At 54.4% G+C, this 19741-nt stretch overlaps 1 protein-coding gene across 1 annotated transcript in view; it reads right to left on the bottom strand.

Annotated features, from left to right (window-relative positions):
- The window catches only part of LOC105813086 (myosin-11), a 45844-nt gene that overhangs the window by 1089 nt on the left and 25014 nt on the right, over positions 1 to 19741 (bottom strand). The window contains exons 19-34 of the mRNA XM_012647685.1: positions 19069 to 19281; positions 17853 to 17997; positions 14353 to 14559; positions 12763 to 12867; positions 12523 to 12675; positions 12025 to 12273; positions 10321 to 10533; positions 9827 to 10039; positions 9446 to 9607; positions 8933 to 9061; positions 8526 to 8614; positions 8019 to 8142; positions 7144 to 7352; positions 6183 to 6291; positions 5932 to 6104; positions 2983 to 3021 (exon numbers count right to left, since the gene is read on the bottom strand). Of these exons, the coding sequence (XP_012503139.1) occupies positions 2991 to 3021; positions 5932 to 6104; positions 6183 to 6291; positions 7144 to 7352; positions 8019 to 8142; positions 8526 to 8614; positions 8933 to 9061; positions 9446 to 9607; positions 9827 to 10039; positions 10321 to 10533; positions 12025 to 12273; positions 12523 to 12675; positions 12763 to 12867; positions 14353 to 14559; positions 17853 to 17997; positions 19069 to 19281 (2524 nt within the window). The 3' untranslated portion in view covers positions 2983 to 2990. The remainder of the gene's footprint in view (positions 1 to 2982; positions 3022 to 5931; positions 6105 to 6182; positions 6292 to 7143; positions 7353 to 8018; positions 8143 to 8525; positions 8615 to 8932; positions 9062 to 9445; positions 9608 to 9826; positions 10040 to 10320; positions 10534 to 12024; positions 12274 to 12522; positions 12676 to 12762; positions 12868 to 14352; positions 14560 to 17852; positions 17998 to 19068; positions 19282 to 19741) is intronic.

Raw genomic sequence — 19741 nt, 5'->3', positions numbered from 1 at the left:
CAAACACACACACTACAAACGAGACGCAGATATTCAGGTCGAGGTCAACAAATCCTGGCTAGTTTTAAGGTATATGGTTGGTTACATTTTTAATCAGCTGAAATAGGGGGAAAGGTTTTTTTCAAAGCAAGACTGTTTTTAAACATGTCTGGCTTGGTCATTTGATGACCCACTGGATTGTGCCGTCTTTGATTTCTAATAGGGAAGAAAAAAAGGCACGTGGGAGCTTATGTGTCCCTGTGTTTTTATTCACACCTGGTGGGGCAGAGGTGAAGGAGAAAGAACATACTGTGTTCTCCTTCTACATCTCCCTGCTCTCATTCAGAAAGAAAAGAAACAGAGAGTTTTAAGTTTTTAAAATTAAAAGGTGAACTTGAACAATGGCAGCCTTGAGCTCCAGAGAGGTCAAGGACACGGAAGGTGCTCCCTGGTTAACGGGCAAGACGGCACCCCGTGCTGGTGCGGAGCGTCCTGGACTGAGTTCCCGCAGGCGGGGATTCGTCTGCTTTTTGCTCACCACGGTACGTGCCGTGCATGGCATAAAATAGGTGCTCAGTGAATATTTGTTAGAAAAGGAAATTATACGTGTTAATCCAAAGTGGATTTTAGCTCTAGCGCTAGGACACCTCTCTGTCCCCACTGCCCCCATCACCTCTCTTCTCTGGTCCTGCGCAAGGCCCCCTTTGAGTTACCACTCAGGCCCACCCTGATTTCACAGGAAGGGCTGGTCACGTGGAGCGAGACTGGGTGGGTCGGGAAGGTGAGCAGGAGGAGGGAAAAGTCAGATGCACCTGCAGCTGACCTTTGCTGTTTGGAAGAAACGCTGACCTATTTTCAGCACCAACAACAAATAATCATGTCGGGCTCCAGCCATCTGGCCGTTTGACATGGATCAGAGGACGTCTAAGAAGAAAGCAGACGTCTGAAACAAAAGCGACCTGTTCCACACACACAGGCTGGATGGACAGGCACGAAGGTGAGCTCACCCCAGTTACTGCTGCTTGAGTCGAAAGGAACAACTCAGGTGAGACTGGAGGCATAAACAAGGCCGAGATGCGTGATTGCTGAGAAGGGGAGCCCCAGCATGAGCCCTTTTGGGGTCAGAGGGTGGGAGAAACCCAGACTGGGAAAACCCACCCGGGTGTAGAGGAGACGGGGCTTCCTGAGGTACAGCGATCAGGAATAAATACTTAGAGCCGTGGCCACTCCCAGCTAAACACTGCTAGGCCAGCTTCCCTCACTTCTGTGGGAAGCTTCTAGGCTTCCAGCCCCACTGGAGAACTCTCTCTCCATGCCTGTCTCTCTAGAAGTGACCTTTGAAAGTTTCTTCTTTAGCACTGTGTTTTCCAAGAACTTGGGTCAGAGAGAAGAGTCAGACGTCTGGGGTGAAAGGAGCAGTTTGCGCTGTTCCCTGCATGTCCCCGGACACGGCTCTCTTCTTCCCCTTTCACTGCCAGGTTCGAAACCTGCCGGGCCAGCCCAGGGCTGGGAAACGGTAGCTAACCTGTGGGTCAGGGCTCCCAGCACTCACTGTTCGCTAACTAGCAAAATTGAAGGGAGCAGTTGGCTCCCTTGACCCAAGAAGTAAATTGTGCCCTGGGTCACTGTCAGGCCCCTGCTGGGCTGCCATCCTACGGGGCAGTCTCTTTTGGCTCAGGTGCCTTTCTTGAAGGAACTGGTTTTGAATCCTAGATGAAGGTTGATCCCAAATATGTCTGTTACAGGAAGTAAGGGACTCCTCTAAAGATTTCCTCAAAGGGTCAGATCCTGGAGAATTTGGATTCTATTCATGGCCTCAGAGAACTTATCCCAGGCACCGTTGGCGCTCCAGGAATCAACACAAGAGTGTGAGGCCCTGCTGCTTCACACGGACTCGGTTTCCTGCTGACTGGTGAGTCCTACACTCCGGCCAGCCCTAGAATTCAGCTCATCCTGTGATCCCAATGCGTTGGCAGGAAAGCTACTCAAAGTGTCCCAGAGACTTGGCGGCTGCCCAATGAAACCAGCACGAAAGCTCTTGCCAAAACCTCACCCAGCTTTAAGTATTTGGGTAGCAACAGCAAAGCTGAGATTCTCCAAAAGTGAAGATGACACAAGCTAGGGCTTGTCTGGCCTCTCCACAGGGTGAGAGGGCAATCAGGCCCCTGCTGCCAAACATCACCTACGAAAAGTTGTCAAAATCCCAGAGAAGCAGAGGCGTCTTTGCTTTCTCTTGGGAAGGGCCCCGTGTGCTTCCTCGGGTGTCCGTTCCCCAGTCCTTGAACATGTACGTTCCCATGAGGCCTCCAGAAAAGGCTCTGCCAGGACCGCGCTTGGCTTTGCGGTGGCCAGCGTCCAGCGTCCGGCACTGAAGATGTGGTTAATAGCTAGACCTCGCTCAAGCCATGTGCAGCCCGGCCTTTGTAACACGTTGCAGCGTGAGCTCATTTCTCTCGCAGACAAGTTGTGGAAGCTTGATCGTGGGAGGACGAGTTACCAAAACCTGTGCTTTGTTATTTCGTGTTTGTGACCCAGGCCAGCCAAATTGAAGCCGAGTCCCTTCTCTAGGAAGGTACCCAGATGGTGGAAGTGTCACACTCCGTGGGGTGTCTTAACTGGACAACGGAGGACAGCACTGCCACGTGTCCTAACAGTGTAAGAGTGACCCTTGGCACCAGGGTAAGAAAAATCCAAGCAACACACACACACAGCCTCTAACATCTCGTCAGGACGCGGTGCAAAAGGCACGAGTTGGGTGCCCCGTGACATGCGCTGCCCAGAAGGCAGGAAGGAGAATGGGTCAAGTGATGAGGTCTACTCGTCGTCCTGATCTTGGTTTTGATTAAAGGCAGTTTTGAACTAAGAGATCCAAGCCTTCAGGTTTTATAGGACGCTCAGGGAAATTTTTGAGGGCTTAAAAAACGGGGGGAGGGGAGTGCTGGGCAGAAAGGAAACGGAAACTGAGCGCAAGACACAGGAGCCGCAAAGCTGGAGTCATGATACCTGGTGAGTCATTGCGAAGTTTCCTGTGGGGGGGGCCCTCTGAAACAGAGAGAGAGAACCCCCGGGGGTTACTGTCGGCACCGGGCAGCAGCCTGATTAAGCACGTTTTTAACTGTTAAAGGCATTTGCTTCACTTCAGTCGTTAAAGGCACTTTCAAGTCAGCCTTGGAGGCGTGAAGCATCTGAAGGCAAGAGCTCTTGGCGAGTCCGGCACACCCAAGGACAAGCGGCCTTTTCAATTAAAGGAGAACTTCTGTCCTTCAGAGCTGCTTTTAAGAACCACCCATAAACCTCTTCATTGCATACCTGTTCAGGAAGGTCAAGGCATTTGACAACCTAGTCCAAGAGGTCAGTGTTGGAACAATATTACTATTACGTGGTCTTTGTTAGCTCTCGTGCCTTTAGCAAGAAGGTTGAGGCAGGTGCCCTTTGCACCTCAGCTGACTGGCAGATGGCAGGTGCCTGGGCCAGGCTTGAGAGAGGGCTTGTGTTGGGATTTATGGGGCCGGATTTATGAACTGTGTGAAACCTGCTTTGCAATCCCTTATTGGCTGAGGAGCTGGCTAGGCTTGCGAACCTCCCTCGGTACTCTAGTGCCCGATTTTTTTTGTGTGTGCACCTAGAAGACTCAAAGAAGACAGGGGGGTAGGACAGGTCTTCCACCTGCATTGTGTATGTGTTCATTTGGGGACTGGCAAAAATGGTTTGTTCCATACTGGCCTGCACTACCCAAGAAGGGTCAGATGTCTGGGGCAGAACCAGTAGGGGATGTTCTGTGTGTGCTGAAAGGACAGCACCAGGATAGAGAGGCAGGGTGGCTGTGTCCCCACTACTCAGCCCAGCCACTCGGAGAGGCATGGTTGAGAACAGACTGCGAGGGGCCTGCGTGGAAGGAGGACACCCATGAGGAGGAGACTATGACATTTCTCCAGGTGAGAGGCAACAGCTTGAAGCGGGGGGGCCAGGGGGCCGGAAGTGGCTGGATTCTGGCTGGATGGTATTCTTAGGCGAACATAGACCAGGTTTGCCCACAGACAGGATGTGGGGTGTAAGGGAGAGAGAAACAAAGAATGACCACGAGGTTTGTGGTCTGAGCTGGTGGCAACTCCATCATTCCAGCTGCCGAGCTGGGAGGACTGTGAGCAGAGCCAGTTTGGGGGTGAAGAGGTTCCGTCTGGGCTTAGGGTGCAACATGGGAGGTGTGAGCTGCGCATTAGACGTGCTGGTGGGAACTGGGTCTGGGGTTCTGGGGAGAAGTTTGGGCTGGAGATCTGAACTGAGAGTCATTAGCTGCAGGTGGAATTCTAAAGCCATGGGACTGGTTGAGATCACCTGGGGAGGGAGAGAACGATGAAAGGAGAACCGAGACAGCGCCCTGGGGTGGTCCACCGGCAGGCAGGTTTCGAGATGAGGAACCAGCAGGAGATGGAGAAAGACAGCCAGAAGGGGAGGGAGGGAATCCAGGCGGGGGGTGTCTGGTTAGCCCAGTGACCAAAGCGTGTCGAGCAGGAGTGATGGGCCACGCTGAGTGAAGTGAGCGCTGGCCACGGGTGTCACCACGGCCAGGCGTCAGGGAACAGTGGCAGGGGGACCTCCAGGAGCTTTTCTCATGGAGTTTTGTGGTAAAGGGCAGCAGGGAAACGGGACTAGAGGTTTCCCAGCTGATGAAACAAGATAGAAAACATTGCTAGGGAGGAAGGGCAGGATTTCTGGAGTGTGTGTGGGTCTGATGGAGGCTCTGACCTCAGTCAGTGCTGGACAGCTAAGCACAGAAATGGGGAAAGAGTCAAACGAGTACAGGTCTGGGGGTGGGTAGAGGGGCCACGGGAACGTGTGCACGGTTTTGTGATCGTTCCTGCTTTGCGGTCATGGGAAGTAAGGTCATCTGCTGAGAGTGAGCAGCTGAGGGAGGGGCGTGGGGGGTCCGGCGGCACTGCGAGGCCTGCTCCATGGTCAGGCTCAGCTCCTAGCGCAGGAGGCGCGTTGCGCTGCGGCAGAGGTGGAGAGTTGGGTTCCTCTGGGGTTGTGTTTTCACCAAGGGAACACAGCAGAGCAAGGTGGGGCACCGACGAAGACATGAAAGGGGGGACTGCGTGGCCGGCCCTGGGCTTGGAGCTGGGAAAGGAGGACCGTGTCAGTGGTGTGGGGACCCTGTGGGGCCACTGGTCATGCCCATGGGAGTGGCAAGATCACCAAGAAGACCAAGGAATTGAGAGGCTGGACCCCCACTGGTTATTGAGATCACAGAGAAGAGCGAAGAGTGGTGTGGGAGACAGGATGCCTGGAGCTCAGACCTCCAGGGAGCAAGCAGGCAGGCGGGCACGGCGGAGGAAGCCTCCCTGGGGAGCCAGGGAGCCCCCAAGGTGCAAGGAGGGGGGAGAGAACACAGCCCCCGCTCCAGAAAGGGCAGGCGTTCTTAGCCCAGGGGGTTTCTAGCAACATCTGGAGACAGTTTTGGTGGTCACATTGCAGTTTTCGGCGGATACTACTGAATGTGGGCGGAGGCTGGGGTGCGGCTAAACGTCCTGCAGGGGACGGCCCCCACGGCAAAGACTGACCCAGCCCACAATGTTAGGAATGCGAGAAAGAAAGAGAATGTTCAGGAAAGAGGTTAAGGAGAAGAGAGCATTTTGCAATGAAGAAATGATTTCCAGAGAGAGTGGGCTGGTGTCTCCTCCTCCCTGGGAGGACGGGACAGGAGATGTTCAAGAAACCAGAAGGTAAGGGCCCCCGCCTGATCTGGGCCAGCTCGGGTGCCTGTCCTGCAGTAGCCCAGCCGTGAAGGAAGAGCAGGAAGGAGCCGAGGAAGGAAGTGAGGGCTTTGGGGACAGGGAGCCTCCTGCTCGATTCATTGACTCACGGGGAGCAGCGCAAACCGACCGGAGCCCCAGCCCCAGGCCTCCCCTCCGGCCAGGGAGTCGGGGCCCTCCTGGACCACGGGCGCCTCACCTGAGCTTGCTCTTGAGCGCGTTCACCTCACGGCCCATGGCCTCATTGCTCTCCGTGGCCTCGTCCAGCTCACGCTGCAGCTTCCTGCGGTTGGCGTTGATGCGCTGGGACTCCTCCTCTGCCTCCTCCAGCTGCCGCTTGAGCTGCTTGACCCTGGCGTTTCCTTTCTCTGCCTGTCACAAAGAGGGCAGGGGGTCAGGCGAGGCCCTGTGGGGGCCAGGCGCTGGGAGGGGCTGGGCAGCCGGGGCTACCTGCTCCTTGTACTGCTCGGCCATCTTCCGCTCGTCCTCCACCTGCAGCAGGACTTCCTTCAGCTTCTTGTCCCTCTGCTTCAGCGACTTGGTGGCCGCCTGTTTCTCTCTGTGCACAGTGGGGAAAACAGGCAGTTTCAGATTGGGATGGCACCCCATGCAGTGGGCGCCCTCGGCGAGCACCTTCCCTGAACCCCAGATGAGGACTCGGGCCGAGGATCAGTCAGACGGTGGAATAGGACTGGGCCATGGGAAGGAATAAAGTGCTAGTGTTGCGCCGTGACATAGTGAAAATGTGCTCAGTGACAGACGGACACCCAGGCCCCGTCGTGCAATTCCATTTGTACCAAACGTCCAGAACAGGCAAATCCAGAGAGGCAGTTTGCCAGTGCCTCGGGGGGTTGAGGGGGTTGGCTAAAGGGTTTGGGGTTTCTTTTTGAAGGGATGAAAGTGTTCTCGAATCGACAGTGGTGATCATTTTATATATCTGTAAATATACTGAAAGCCATTGAATTGTATACTTTAAATGGGTGAGTTACAGGGTATGTGAATTATCAATAAAACGACAACCAAAGAAACGAATGGGTCAGAATCCTTGAAATCCAGCGGTCACAGATACGCTGTGACTTATGCCTCAGTGACTCCTGATTAAGGTGAGACGCCTTCCCGTGCGTGCGGGGCGATGGTCGGACTGCTGGTGTATCTGCTAGCATGGTGCCCCTGCAGACCGAGGGTGGGGAAGGCCGGCTGATGGCAGGGACTGTTGCGACGCTAACAGCAGCTCACATTTTCAGTGCTTGCTTAGGCCAGGCCCTGGCACAGCACTGTGTTGTGTTCTCATCCAGTTCTCACAGCACACCTCAGTGTGGGCACCACTGAGCTTGTTTTCCTCTGACATCCCTAATGTCTCACTGCTGGTCACCAACAAGCAAGCGGGGACTGGAACTCCAGTCTTGCGTACCTGGCCTCCTGCTCAACCTGCTCCTCTAGCTGGGCGATCTTGGCCTCCAGAGACGCGATGGTGGACTTGAACTTGGACCTGACCGCCCCCTCCATCTCCTGGAGCTTGCTCCGGAGCTCCTTGTTCTGCCGCTCGAGCTGCTGCCTGGCGCTCTCGTTCTTCTGCGCTGCGCTGCGCTCCGTGGCCAGCTCGTTGTTGAGCTGCTCAGCCTGGGGAGGAGGGTGAAGGCATGAGGTGGAAGCCCAGGGCAGTGCACTGAGACCAGGAGCCTTCTCCTGCCACCTCCAGCCTTGGCCAGCCTCTGCACGCGCCCCTGGGTCCCGGGTGCCCCCCACCTCCTTTATCCTCCAAGACTCGGCTCAAGAGCCAGCCCTGCCAGAATTGCCCTAGTGCCACCCAGGCTGCGTAAGCGGCCAGTCCCACGCTGCCCTCTCTGTCCTGGAGGTGTCTGGTCCCGTGCCTGGTCCCCACCCTGCACTGTGAGGGGCTTCGGGTCACACGATGGTCCCCAGCACCCACCGTCGAGCTGGCCCTCAGTAAAGTCTTTACGCAGTTGCTCGCGGAGGGCTCACTGTCAAGAGGCCAGGGCTCAGGGCTGGGGACTGCACTGAAGGAGCAGCCCAAGGGATGCTCCAGGCATATCGCAGACATGCCCTGGCCCGCAAATGGCAAATGAGACGCAGGGCGCCCAGCTGACAGGCGGAGTGGGGCAAGGGTGCTGGGTCACTACCGTCAGATCTCCTCCCCCGCTCCCCCCGCACACAGGAAGCCGCGACACGTGCCGCTGAACCAGCGCTGGACTTTAGAACCAGACCCTGTTACTTGCGAGAGCTGGGGCGGAGTTGCTGTGGTGCCTGGGGCCCCCTTGCCCTCACCTGCTGCGTGGCTTTGCGCACGCGGTCGCTCATGGCCTCCATGTTGCCCTGTTCCTCCTCCAGCTCCTCCTCCAGCTGGGCGATCCGGGCCTCCAGGCGCCGCTTCTCGTCCTGAAGTGTGTTCCTGGGGGAGTCACAGCCGTGGTGGGGGCCTCTACCTCCCCCAGCTTAGAAAACACCCCTCTCCTTGGAGAAGTGATACCTCAGGGTTGCCTCATTCTCTCACGGTGAAACTGAGTCACAGCAGTGTGGAGCCAGGACTGGGCTCTGGACCAGCTCTCTCCTCCCCGATGCTTCCCAGCCCCCCCTCCACCCAGAATAAATGGAACTGGCCACGGTCCCAGTGAAAACCCTGAGGAACAAACCTGTCGCCACCGTGGATCTGTCCCATTCCTGAGCTCAGGTGAGGGCTCTGCCATCATCGGCATTAAAATGGGGGTCCGGGATGCCTCTGCCTGTCCTCTGAGTCTAGGACACCCCCCTCTTCGTCCCCATGTGGCTCCCTACCTTCCCGACAGGCTGCTGGCCAGCTCCTCCGCCAGCTCCTCCTTCTCCTGGTCCGCCTGCTTGCGCGCCCGCTCGGCCGCCGCGAGGTCCTGGGGTGGGGGGCAGGGGGAGGAAGATTGCTGTCTGCCAGGGCTAGGCCACGCTCCACCAAGAGTCCACCCTGCTCCTGTCACCGGGCCGTGCAGTCTCTACAGCCACCCTTGAAAATGCAGTTTCCTCCTCTGAGCTCAGAGGAGACCCCACAAATACATCAGAGGAGACAGGCAGGTGTCTGTCCATGCTCTTGCTAGGGGTCCACCCATCTGGAACGGCGGAGGGGAAGAAATCTGGCTGCGCAGACCTGGGCTGCCGAGGGTGGCTACCACAGTGTCCCCATCTGGGCTTTCCCAGCAAGAGGAAGGCTTTACCTCTTGTAGCTGCATGAGGTCTGCTTCTAAGCTCTTGGCCTTCTTCTCGTTCTCCTTGGCCGTGGCGAAGATCTCATCTCTGGAGGCGCGGGCGTCTTCCAGCTCTCTCTGGAAGTCCTTCATCTGAGCCTGCGTGAGTCGACAGCAAGGGTGAGCGAAGATGCCCCTACTCACCAAGTTCTCTGCCCGGCCGAGGTTTCTGCAGCCGATCCCAGAGAAGGCCCCGTTGCACGGGCACGGCCCTCAGCCTCAGGTGGCCAGTGGTGCCTGAGGACACTGTTCAGATGGGCTCAGAAGACCTGCCTGAGAAGCTGAACCCTGATGTAGTCTGAGGGCAGCAGCCAGGGCGGGAAACAGCCACCAAAACCTAAACAATGAAGGAAAAGACCCCAGCTCCACTGACACCGACGGCAGAGGTCGGCCTGCTTCTTGGAACCTGCTCTGCCGACCACCTGGCCTTGGGGGGGCCGTGCCCTCCCTCTGCCCATGCCCGGAGCTCGAGGCGTCACCCACCTGCAGTTTCCGAAGCTGCTTGATGGCCTCCTCTCTCCCCTTGCTGGCTGAGTCGGCCTGAAGCTCCAGGTCTTTCAGTTCCCCTTCCAGCTTCTTCTTGGCCGCCACCGCCAGGGCACGCTGCTTGCGCTCGTCTTCCAGTTCCGTCTCGTACTCGTGGAGCTGAGTGAGGAAAGACGTGCGCTGCCCGGCTGCCCCGAGAAGTCCCTTACGCCACTCCGCCAGCGCTTGGCGGCACTCCGTCCCCAGCACAGCCCCTGCGCGGTGGGCTTCTCATCCCCAGGTTGCAGGAGAGAAAACCGTCCCCACGCAGCCCGAGCGTGGTGGGGGGAGGAGGGAAATGGGCCACTGACGCCCCCCACCCTCCCCCGCGGGGCTCACCTGCCTCTGCAGCTGCCGCCGCTTTTCCTCATTCTGCTCATCCCGGGCCTGGAGGTCTCTCTCGAACTGGCCCTTGAGGGCCTGCATGTTGACCTCCAGCCGCAGCTTGGCATCCTCGGTGGCCTGCAGCTCGTCCTCCAGCTCTTCCAGCTGCGTCTTCATCTCCTCCATCTGGGTCTCCAGGGCCCGCTTGGACTTCTCCAGCTCATGGACCTGGCCGAGTGGCAGCGCCTTCCCGTGAGGCTGGGCTCCGCAAAGGCGCCCGAGAAACCCGCGGCCAGAGGCGGCTCGTTAGGGGCTCCCTCGGGATGCGTGTCCGGAGCGGAGACGGCCCCCAAGAGCTCGGACACGAGCCTTCCCCTCCGACCCGCCCTCCCCACCTTTGCACCTGCCTGGGGAGCTGCCGCCTTCCATTCCTCATCGTCACTCCCGGGAAAGTGGGAAACTCAGGGTGGGTCGGTGACACGGGGACGGGCAAAGACAGAGCCACTTACGTTCTTGCCCACGTCATCCTTGGAGCTGACCAGATCCTCCATCTCGGCCTTGAGCATCTTGTTGGCCCTCTCGAGTTCCTCTTTGGCTTCCAAGGCCTCTTCCAGGGCTCGAGCCAGGGACAAGGCCTTGGTTTCCTTCTCCCTGGCTTCCGCCTCCGCTCTGTCCCTCTCGTCCGCGTATTTGGAAGAGATGTTTTTCTCTTCGGCTAACAACTACAAGACAACAGAAGACCCAGGGGTGACTTCTCGCCATATCCAAAGTTTATTGTCACTGAATTGCAGATACGGAGCAGAAGCCTTGCGCCCGACTGCATTCATCCGGGTGCAGACACACGCGACTTCGATTATCTGCAGGAGTTGTTTATAAGGCTCTCGCTTTCTGACTTCTAGATCGTTCTGCTGTAGAGCCAGAAAGCACAGCTGGGTCCTCGTGCTTTGAAACCACTAAAGCTGCCCACGTTGGTTAGAACATGCTGCTACTGAGGTCGGAGTGACATTCAGTCCTGCCAGAGGCCAGTTGTTCTTTTGTAGTTTCATGGCCACGAGCAGCTATCTCACAAATGTGCCCTGTGAGCCACGGTGGGGAAAGGGTAGGTGTGGGTGGGCCTGTACACACTTAGCTCTCTGCCTGGGAAAGCAACCCAGAGAACGTTCCATACGAACCCTCGTCTCTTTAGAGAGACAGAGCCGTATATTATAAATTGTAACATCCAACACCCAGACTTCCAGAATTCAGCAAAGACCGGTGAGTCACAGGGACCTCCAAACAGCACGGTCAACACAAAAATCCTACACTACGTAGGATACTGCACTACACTGTTTTTAGAATAACCTTGAGTCCCCTGTAAACGAAATCATATTTACTAAATATGGGTGACATGTATTCAAAGTTGGTACTGAGGGGTGTGCGTCGCATATGGGTATATGCGCTTTTCAGAACTTGGTTGAGTATACGCTTAAGATCTGTGCATTTCGTTGTATGTAAATTTTACCTCAAAAGCAGCAAAATTATATTTATGAAATGAACTCTAGTTAATATGCAGTGCTGAGGTGTGGAAGGGGAAGTGTACGGATGTCTGTAATTTCCTTTGAAACGTGCCCAAAGGACACATTGGATAGGGGATTCAGCCTTATAAATAAATATGTGATTAAAAACATACAGTCAAATATTAGAGACTGAATCCAGGTGGTGACTATGTAGGTGTTCACTGTACAATTCCTGAAACTGCTGTGGGCTTGAAATTATACATAATGAAATGTTGGAAAAGTGGTATTTGGAGGGGAGAAAATGAATAGCTTGGATTACTCAATAGGTAGTTAATAAATACTTGTTGAGTGAATAAATGAACCTCACATCAGGGCTAGAAACTATGGCATCGCTGTGTATGCCGGTGGCCGTCGTGATGGTGGCGGCACCTAGAAAAGTCACTGTCATTGAGGCTGCTGCGCTGCCCTCACTGTGCTGTGGTGGCCTCAGTGTTCTGTGGCCTCCCAAAGCCAGACAAGGTAGCCTTCCATTGCTTCCAGCAAAGGGGGGATGGGACACAGACACACAGCAGCCACGCCTGGTGCCACGCAGACCTGACGCCCCCAGCCAGTGTCTGGGAAGGCGGGGAACACCCCAAGGCCCACCACGCCTGGTGCCACGCAGACCTGACGCCCCCAGCCAGTGTCTGGGAAGGCGGGGAACACCCCAAGGCCCACCTGATCAAACTTCTTCTGCTTCTTTTCCAGGTTGGACACCAGTTGCCGCTGGTTGTCCAAATCGACGACCAGGTCGTCCAGCTCCTGCTGAAGCCTGTTCTTGGTCTTTTCCAGTTTGTCATAAGCAGCTGCCTTCTCTTCGTACTGCTGGGTGAGGTTTTCGATTTCCTTCTGGAACCTCTTCTTACCCTCTTCCATGACTTCCACGGTGCTGGCAAAGTCCTGCAGCTTCTTCTTCGAGTCCGAGAGCTGAAATGGCAGCGTCCGGGGTCAGGTGAGAGGAGGGCCATGAGTGGCCCCATCCCTGCCCCCCAGGCCCTGAGAAGTGGAGGCCACCTTCTCCTCGTTGGAGAAACCCAACAGCATGGGGAGCCGGCCAGCCAAGCGCCGTGGTGCCGGCGCTCACCCCCGGCAGAGCCCCTGATCACACGCCAGGGCTCCAGGCCCAAAGAGGAAGTCGAGGGTCCCATGACCGAAGCCAGGACGCGTGGCAGGCACCTGGATGTTGAGGGTGGAGATGTGGCGCTCCAGGTTCTGCTTGGCCTCCATCTCCTCGTCCAGCTGGTCCTGCAGACTGTTCCTCTCCTCTTCCAGCTGGCGCAGCTTGGTGGACACGTTGAGCTTCTGCCGGGTTTCCTCTTGAAGCAGCTCCTACAAAAGGGACACGCGGAGGTCCCAGGGACCCACCTGAGGGAGGCTGCACCCCAGGTCCACTGGATGATGGGGCAGGACGCTCACCTGGGTGTCCTGGAGCTGGGACCCGAGGGACGCCACGTCCTTGGCCAGTTTGATGGCCTTGCCCTCCGCCTCGTTGAGCATCCCCGTGACACTCTCCACTTCATTCTGAGGGTGCAGAGAGACTGGTTCGTCAAAACCTCTAGGACGGGATCCTCGTTAAGCAAGAGGAGCCCTTTTTACCCAAAACACGCCGTACCCTCGTAGGCAAGGACTTGTGGTGTCCACTGATTGAGAAAATACCCGCGAAGTATGGGACCCTGATGATAACACTGTGGCCCCGAAGGGAAGTCCATAGCCACACGCCGGGACCCCTGGCCCTGGACTCTGTGGTTCTAAGAACCCATTACAGCCACAACTGTATCGACTAGGCCCTGAGCCCACTGGGCGGATCCTGGGTCTCTGCCAAGGTTGGCAGAGATGAAGCCGTGGGTCCGAGGGATGCTCTGGGCTGGTCCACGCCCTAGGGCTGGAGGGGAGAATGCGGGACGGGACTTGACAGTCCTAGAGGTGCTGTCCCCAGCACCCCCTTCCTCACCCCTGCTGTCTACCCTTTCACTGACCCTTAGGGCCAAAATCAAAGACGCAGACCCGAAAGGTAAGAAGCCGCCTACACATTCTCTGCCTTCTAGTCCAGCCCCTGGTGTCTCTGAGCAGGTCCTCTTGGAGATTCCAGCCTACCCTCCCTCTCCTCCCATTGCCAGTGAGGATACGGGCGATCTCGACTCGACTCTTCCAAGACATTGCTGGCATTAGGGCAGCAAAACGTGGAAAAAAAATCACACTCAGTGCTTCCCCTGCCCCTTGGTCCCAGGCTGAGAGCACATTAAGTATTTATCCAAAGTCTGGCCATATCCCATGAACGGAAACTCAGGCCAAATGACTATTCTGAGCTCAGTAAGACCAAAGATAAACAGACCATGTCTTTCATCAGCTTAAAACCCTTCAGTGGCTTGGCATCACTCGAAGTGAAGCCCAGCATACGCGTGATAGGGCCTTGAAGGCCATGCGTCACCTGTTGACAGCCTCCTTCTCCAGTCCCACTCTGTGGCATGTCCCTTCCCACCCCCTGCAACTCAGCACTGCAGTTATACTAGCCTTACCTGTCTCTTCTCACCTCCACTAACCACTGGGCCTTTGCACATCCCGTCCCCTCTGCCCAGAAGACTTCTATTTATCCATCAGATTATCCATCTTCCTGAGGGAGGCCTTTCCTGACTCTTGCCCCAGGCCAGGCCCCCTGGTTATTTATGGCATCATGTGTCTCACCCTTTCCCACGTAATTTTACGCTCATTTGTGCGATTTATTAATGTCTTTCCCCCGACCCCTGGACTGGACATCTACTGGGGCAGGGACAGTGTCCATTATGTTCCTTACTGTTCCATCTCAGGATTGAGCACAGTGCCTGGCATACAGCAGGTGCTCAATAAATACTTGTGAAATGAGCAGACGAAGGTTTTTGAAGATTAAATGGAACAGGGGGAGCGTCTCCGTCGCTCAAGGAATGAAACTGGAGGAAACGACTTGCTTTGCAGCGAGAGCACCCTGGGCTAGCTGGGAAGAGCCTTCTCCCTGCAGAGCTGGGGACTCACCTGCAGCTTGTGGACCTTGTCGTTGAGCTCCGCCCGGGCCCGCTCCCCGTCGCTGCACTTGGACTGCAGCTCCTGCAGCTGCACCTCCAGCTTCTTCTTCTTGTGCTCCACCTCCTGCTTCGCCTGGCCCAGCACCCGCAGCTCGCCCGCCAGCTCCGCGTTCTCCTTCTCCAGCGCCTGCTTGTTCTTGTCCAGGTTGGCCTTGGCCTGGCCGGGGAAGCAGAGCGGAGGGACGGCTGTGCGGGAGTGTTCTCCCATGGGAAGCGCCTTCCTTCCCTCCTCAGGTAGTTCCAGGGACCTTGCTCAGCGCCTCAGGGGAGGGACCCAGCAGGTCGGGGACACACCATCTGGATTCTGTTTCCCCAAAGCTCGGGGCTTGCAAACCAGCATCCCGTGAGCTGCGTCCAGCCTGCTGTCGTGTCCCCGGGGACCCATTCAGTACTTGTAACAAAATTAGTTGCCAACATTTTAATAAATTTCACATAAAAATCTGGACTCCCAGCTTCTCTTTTTAAAACTCTAATGTTCTATATCACGACTGTGATGGTGGTTATGCAAATGTATACACTTCTTAAAATTCGTTGAACTGTACGCTTAAAATTGCTGATTTTCACGGCATATAACCTCAATAATTGGGAGTTTAGAAAAACAAACTAAAGCAAGGCACAGTGGCTCATGTCTGTAATCCCAACACTTTGGGAGGCCAAGGCGGGAGGATTGCTTGAGACCAGGAGTTTGAGACCAGCCTGGGCAACATAGCAAGACCCCGTCTCTACAAAAAATTTTAAAAATTAGCCAGGCATGGTGGCACATGCCTATAGTCCCAGATACTCGGGAGGCTGAAGCAGGAGGATCACTTGAGCCCAGGTGTTGGAGGTTGCCATGAGCTATGATGATACCACTGCACTCTAGCCTGGACTACAGATAGAGATCCTCAAATTAAAAAAAAAAAAAAACAAACACCCAAAAAAAAAAACAAACACCCAAAAAACTAACTAAAGATCTGGAAGCAGGGGTCTTGCCTTCCTCCAAGGCAGTAGTCGGCCGGATCTGAGTGGTGGCTGGCCCTGTAGGTTGGGCAGTCACACTTCCCTGCCTATGGTTGGTCCTTCAAGTGTACCGTCAGATTTACACTGCTCTTCTGTTACAGTTAAGGGAAAGTTTTTTTCTCGAACCAGCTCCTGTCAGCATGTGAGTTGCCCTACGGGTAAAACCATGCTAGGAAAAAGCAAGAGAGAGGAGGGGGCTTCCCCCAGGGCTGTAGGGAGGAGGGAGGAGGGAGGAAGCTCGAGAGAAGTGTGTGGACCCCCAGAGCAGAGGACACACTGGTGACTCAGCTGCCCCACAGCCCCCAGGAGGTAGTATTTAGTGTCTAGGCACCCTCAGAAGACGTTCCTCTGCCCCAAGCATGACCAAGAGCTGCGGGAGCTCAGACAGGGACAAGGCACCTCTTAGCAGCAACAATAGGTTAAGCAAGCGCCCTGGGGGACCTCACGGAACCTGGGCTCCCCAGAAACAGTAGCCCAGCCTAAGCCCCCAGAACTGTGGCAAAATTCTGTAGAGGTCAGGGGAGCTGAAGTAGGACTGAGGTTAAAAGCTTCCCCCAACAAGCTGGTGGAACCCGCGTTCCGCGTCAGAACTCGAGTTGCGGCTGAGATGGGCAGAGGTGCACAGCCTCTACCTGCCTCGTGCAGGTCAGGAGCGGACATGCCGTTGGCTGGCGGTGTTAACAGCCAAGTCTTTTCAAACAGGCCTGGCCAGGAATGCGGGACTTGGCTTCCGACCCCTGCTCCTGTCCAGCGAACATCTGGCTTGAGGACTGTAAGTGACCCTGTCTGGGGCCCCCAACTTCCAGCCACAAAGTTAAAAGGGATGTGTGCATCTGACTGTTGCCTTGAGGCCTAATCGTTTCTTAAGGTGGCGATAGCCCACGCAGGTTAAATTACATAAAAAGAAAAAGTAACTTTTGAACATAATAAAAGACAATTGAATGAGGAAATGTATGTCATAGTTATAACCAGCAAAATCTGATTTGTCCAAACTACAGAAAGAATTGACAAGATCTTGAAGGTTCATGTTTATATCCTTCTTGTCAAGTATTAGGTCATTAAATATGAAATCTCTGATTTCTTTTTTCTGTTTTTTTTTTTTTTTTTTGACAGAGTCTCACTCTGTTGCCTGGGCTAGAGTGCCGTGGCGTCATCCTAGCTCACAGCAACCTCAAACTCCTGGGCTCAAGGGATCCTCCTGCCTAAGCCTCCCAAGTAGCTGGGACTACAGACATGAGCTGCCACGCCCAGCTAATTTTTTGTTTCTATTTTTAGTTGTCTAATTTTTTCCATTTTTAGTAGAGACAGGGTCTCACTCTTGCTCGGGCTGGTCTCGAACTCCCAAGCTCAAGCAATCCCCCAGCCTCGGCCTCCCAGAGTGCTAGGATTACAGGTGTGAGCCACCGCACCTGGCTGAAATGTCTCATTTCAAGTCAAGAAGAGTGTCAAAGTGAAATGTCAGAGATACCAACTGTCAAACTTAGTACTTAAGGAAATCGGACATTTCTTACTTAATAATCTAATACTAAGGGGGTGTGAACATGCATCTGTTTGTTTATTTGGAGAGTGAGGGTGCTTTTCTCCTACGATGTTTTTCAGGGGGCGCTTCCAAGACCACCGCCATCGGGAGCAAGGGGAGGCCTGGATGCTGGGATTTTAACAAGGGCCACAGTGAAATGAAATGAGTTAGTGTTTGTAAAGCGCTCGTCTTTACGTAACAACACTGGGGGGTGGTATGATTCAGGCTTTGGGATAGAAGTCCAGTAGGAATTCACAGGCTAAAAAACTCACCCTGGGAATGAAGTACAAGGAAATACCCCAAAGGGAGATCAAAGCACCCAAGATAAAGCATTCAGAATAGTGCTATTTAACCCGGCTGAAGAGCCCAACAACAGGAGAAAGAATGATTAAATTATCAATAGTTGTTCCCAAACTATGCCAGAGAGAGCCATTCTGCCGGTAAAATCAACTCATGACAATTTCCCTCCACTCTTCAGAGACATTAAGATGGACAGAATGTTCCCGATTTGAAGTTTTGTTGCACCTCCCAGAAGTTTCACTAAACCTCTGCTTATCTCCAAGGAACAGTGTCCTGTGCCCCCTACCCTGTCGAGGCCAGGTGGCAGGTCTGCAGCCAGACTGCCCAGTGGCAAGTCACAGCTCTGTCACTTACTAGCTGTGTGACCTTGGGTGAGTCTCTTCACCCCTAGCACCGTGGGCCTCAGTTTCTTCATGTGTAAAATGGGTTTAATAGTTCCCATCTCCTAGCATGGTTGTCAGGATTAATTGCCATAATGTATGGGAAGCTGTGTTATGTAATAAATGTGAGCTGCTGTCCTTATCAGAGCCTTGTAGAACTTGCTATTCCTCTCCATACAGATTCTCACATGTGGTTATTTCAGGCTGCTGAGACAGTGCTATTTTATGTCACAAAAAAGCATCGCAACATACCCTCTTGAACTGCTCGAGCTGCTCGGTGAGTTCCTCCACCGCCTGTGTGTGTTTCTGCCGCATCTCCTGGACCTGGGCCTCGTGGGAGCGGGTCTCCTCGTCCAGGGCCTTCTTCAGCATCGTCACCTCCTGCTCCCTCTTGGCCCTGGACAGGAAGAACACAGGGGATGGCAATCGGGTGGAGACGGAGGCTTCCCTCACACAGTGCTGTGCAAAGGAGCGAGAGCTCCGCCAGGACCCAGAGCTGAAATCCCATCACCACCCCACCCTAGCTGTGTGACCTTGGGTCGCTCACCTAACCTCTCTGGACCTGGAATTTCCTCAGTTGCAAAATGTGGAGCATGAGCATATTACATGCCCAGAATCTCTCTAAAGGCTGGCAAACAAATACACAAGGTAATATTATTGAAAGAATGTTTATAAACTGCAAAATGTTCCTCAAGTATTAATACTGGCTCTTATTTATTGAGCACTTACTATATGCCAGGTCTGAGCTAAGTCTTTATATATCTCATCTAATCCTCAGAGCAATCCTAAGAGGCAGGTATCTTACTATTTCCATTTTACAGATGAGGAAACTGAGGCTAAGAGAGGATGAGCAGCTTTACTCATGGTGTCACAGTGAGTATGTGATAGAGCCAGAACTTGAAGCCAAATAGCCCGACCTTGAGCCCATACTTTGAACACTGCACTAGGCTTTTCTGTATCGTTGGCCAGGTGGAAAGGGAAGAGAATATCGTGCTGGCCTCTGGGTACCTGAGGGTGATGTAGTACAAAACCCAAATTGTGGGAAGTAAACCTCAGGGTATATAGTGTTAGCAAAGCACCTGACACAGGATGCATCAAACCACATTTGTATGTTTGTTGAATGAATACATGACCTAGTTTCACTAGAGTCAGCATTCGTTATCTGGCAGGTGATTTGTTGTTGCTGTTGTCTGTTTATTTGAAGTGAATCTTAAACACATACTTGGAGATTAGAGCTTAAAGATTTACTTATACACACATGGAAAAACAGGAAGGAATTACTCAAAAATGCTAGCTATGGTGAGAGTAGGGCGATTTTCCTTAAATGTCAAATCGCTCTCTAGTTGAGTACGTACTATATCATGGTGCAAAATAAGATGGTTAGAAATATTCATGCTTCTATGAGTTATAGCAAAGTGCAAGCAGGAAGGTAGATGTGTAAGGCCTGGCAGGGGCGGTGGCCTCGCACCTGAGCTCTTGCTGGGTGGCCGTGCTGTCCAGCGTGTCCTCCAGCTCCGTCTTCAGGGCCTCCAGCTCCTCCCCGAGGTCCCGCTTCTGCTTCTCAGCCTTGTTCCTCGCGGCCCGCTCTGAGTCCAGGTCCTCCTGGAGGTCCGAGATGTGGCCCTCCAGCTCGCGGATCTTCTTCAGGGCGTTGTTCTTCTGAGCGATTTCATCATCGAGCCTGCCAGGGACGGACCCCCAGAATGAAGCCCCCAGGGCCCCTGGCCCCCTGTTCTCTCACAACGCCGGCCAAAAATTATTTTCTGGGATCAGGCACTTGCGTTGCATAGACATCGAAACACGTTCCACCCATGTCCCCAAGACACAGAGGACTGCTTCTTGCTACGTTGGACGGCTTGGAGATTTACACAGGACGTGAGTGCCAAGGGTCGTATGTGTGCGTGTGTGTGTGCGCTCACGTGCGTGTAAGAATGCAAGGCCTTGGCCTCACACTAGCAAGGTGCCCGGTGCACGGTAGGGGCTTTATAGATGTCTTCTGAATGTCGGGAAGTTATTTTTCCCTGGCTTTATTTGTCCTTTCTTTGCTCGGTGCCCGAGTACCCACCCGCTCCATGCACAGCGCCTGGCCAGGCACTGCCTGGGGATGTGTTCAAACCAGGGCCCCCTGTCTGGTGGGGGCA

The sequence above is a fragment of the Propithecus coquereli genome, unplaced genomic scaffold (genome assembly GCF_000956105.1).
Source record: "Propithecus coquereli isolate 6110/MARCELLA unplaced genomic scaffold, Pcoq_1.0 Scaffold27, whole genome shotgun sequence".
Classification (NCBI taxonomy): domain Eukaryota; kingdom Metazoa; phylum Chordata; class Mammalia; order Primates; family Indriidae; genus Propithecus; species Propithecus coquereli.
This window is presented reverse-complemented; position numbering and strand designations above follow the sequence as displayed.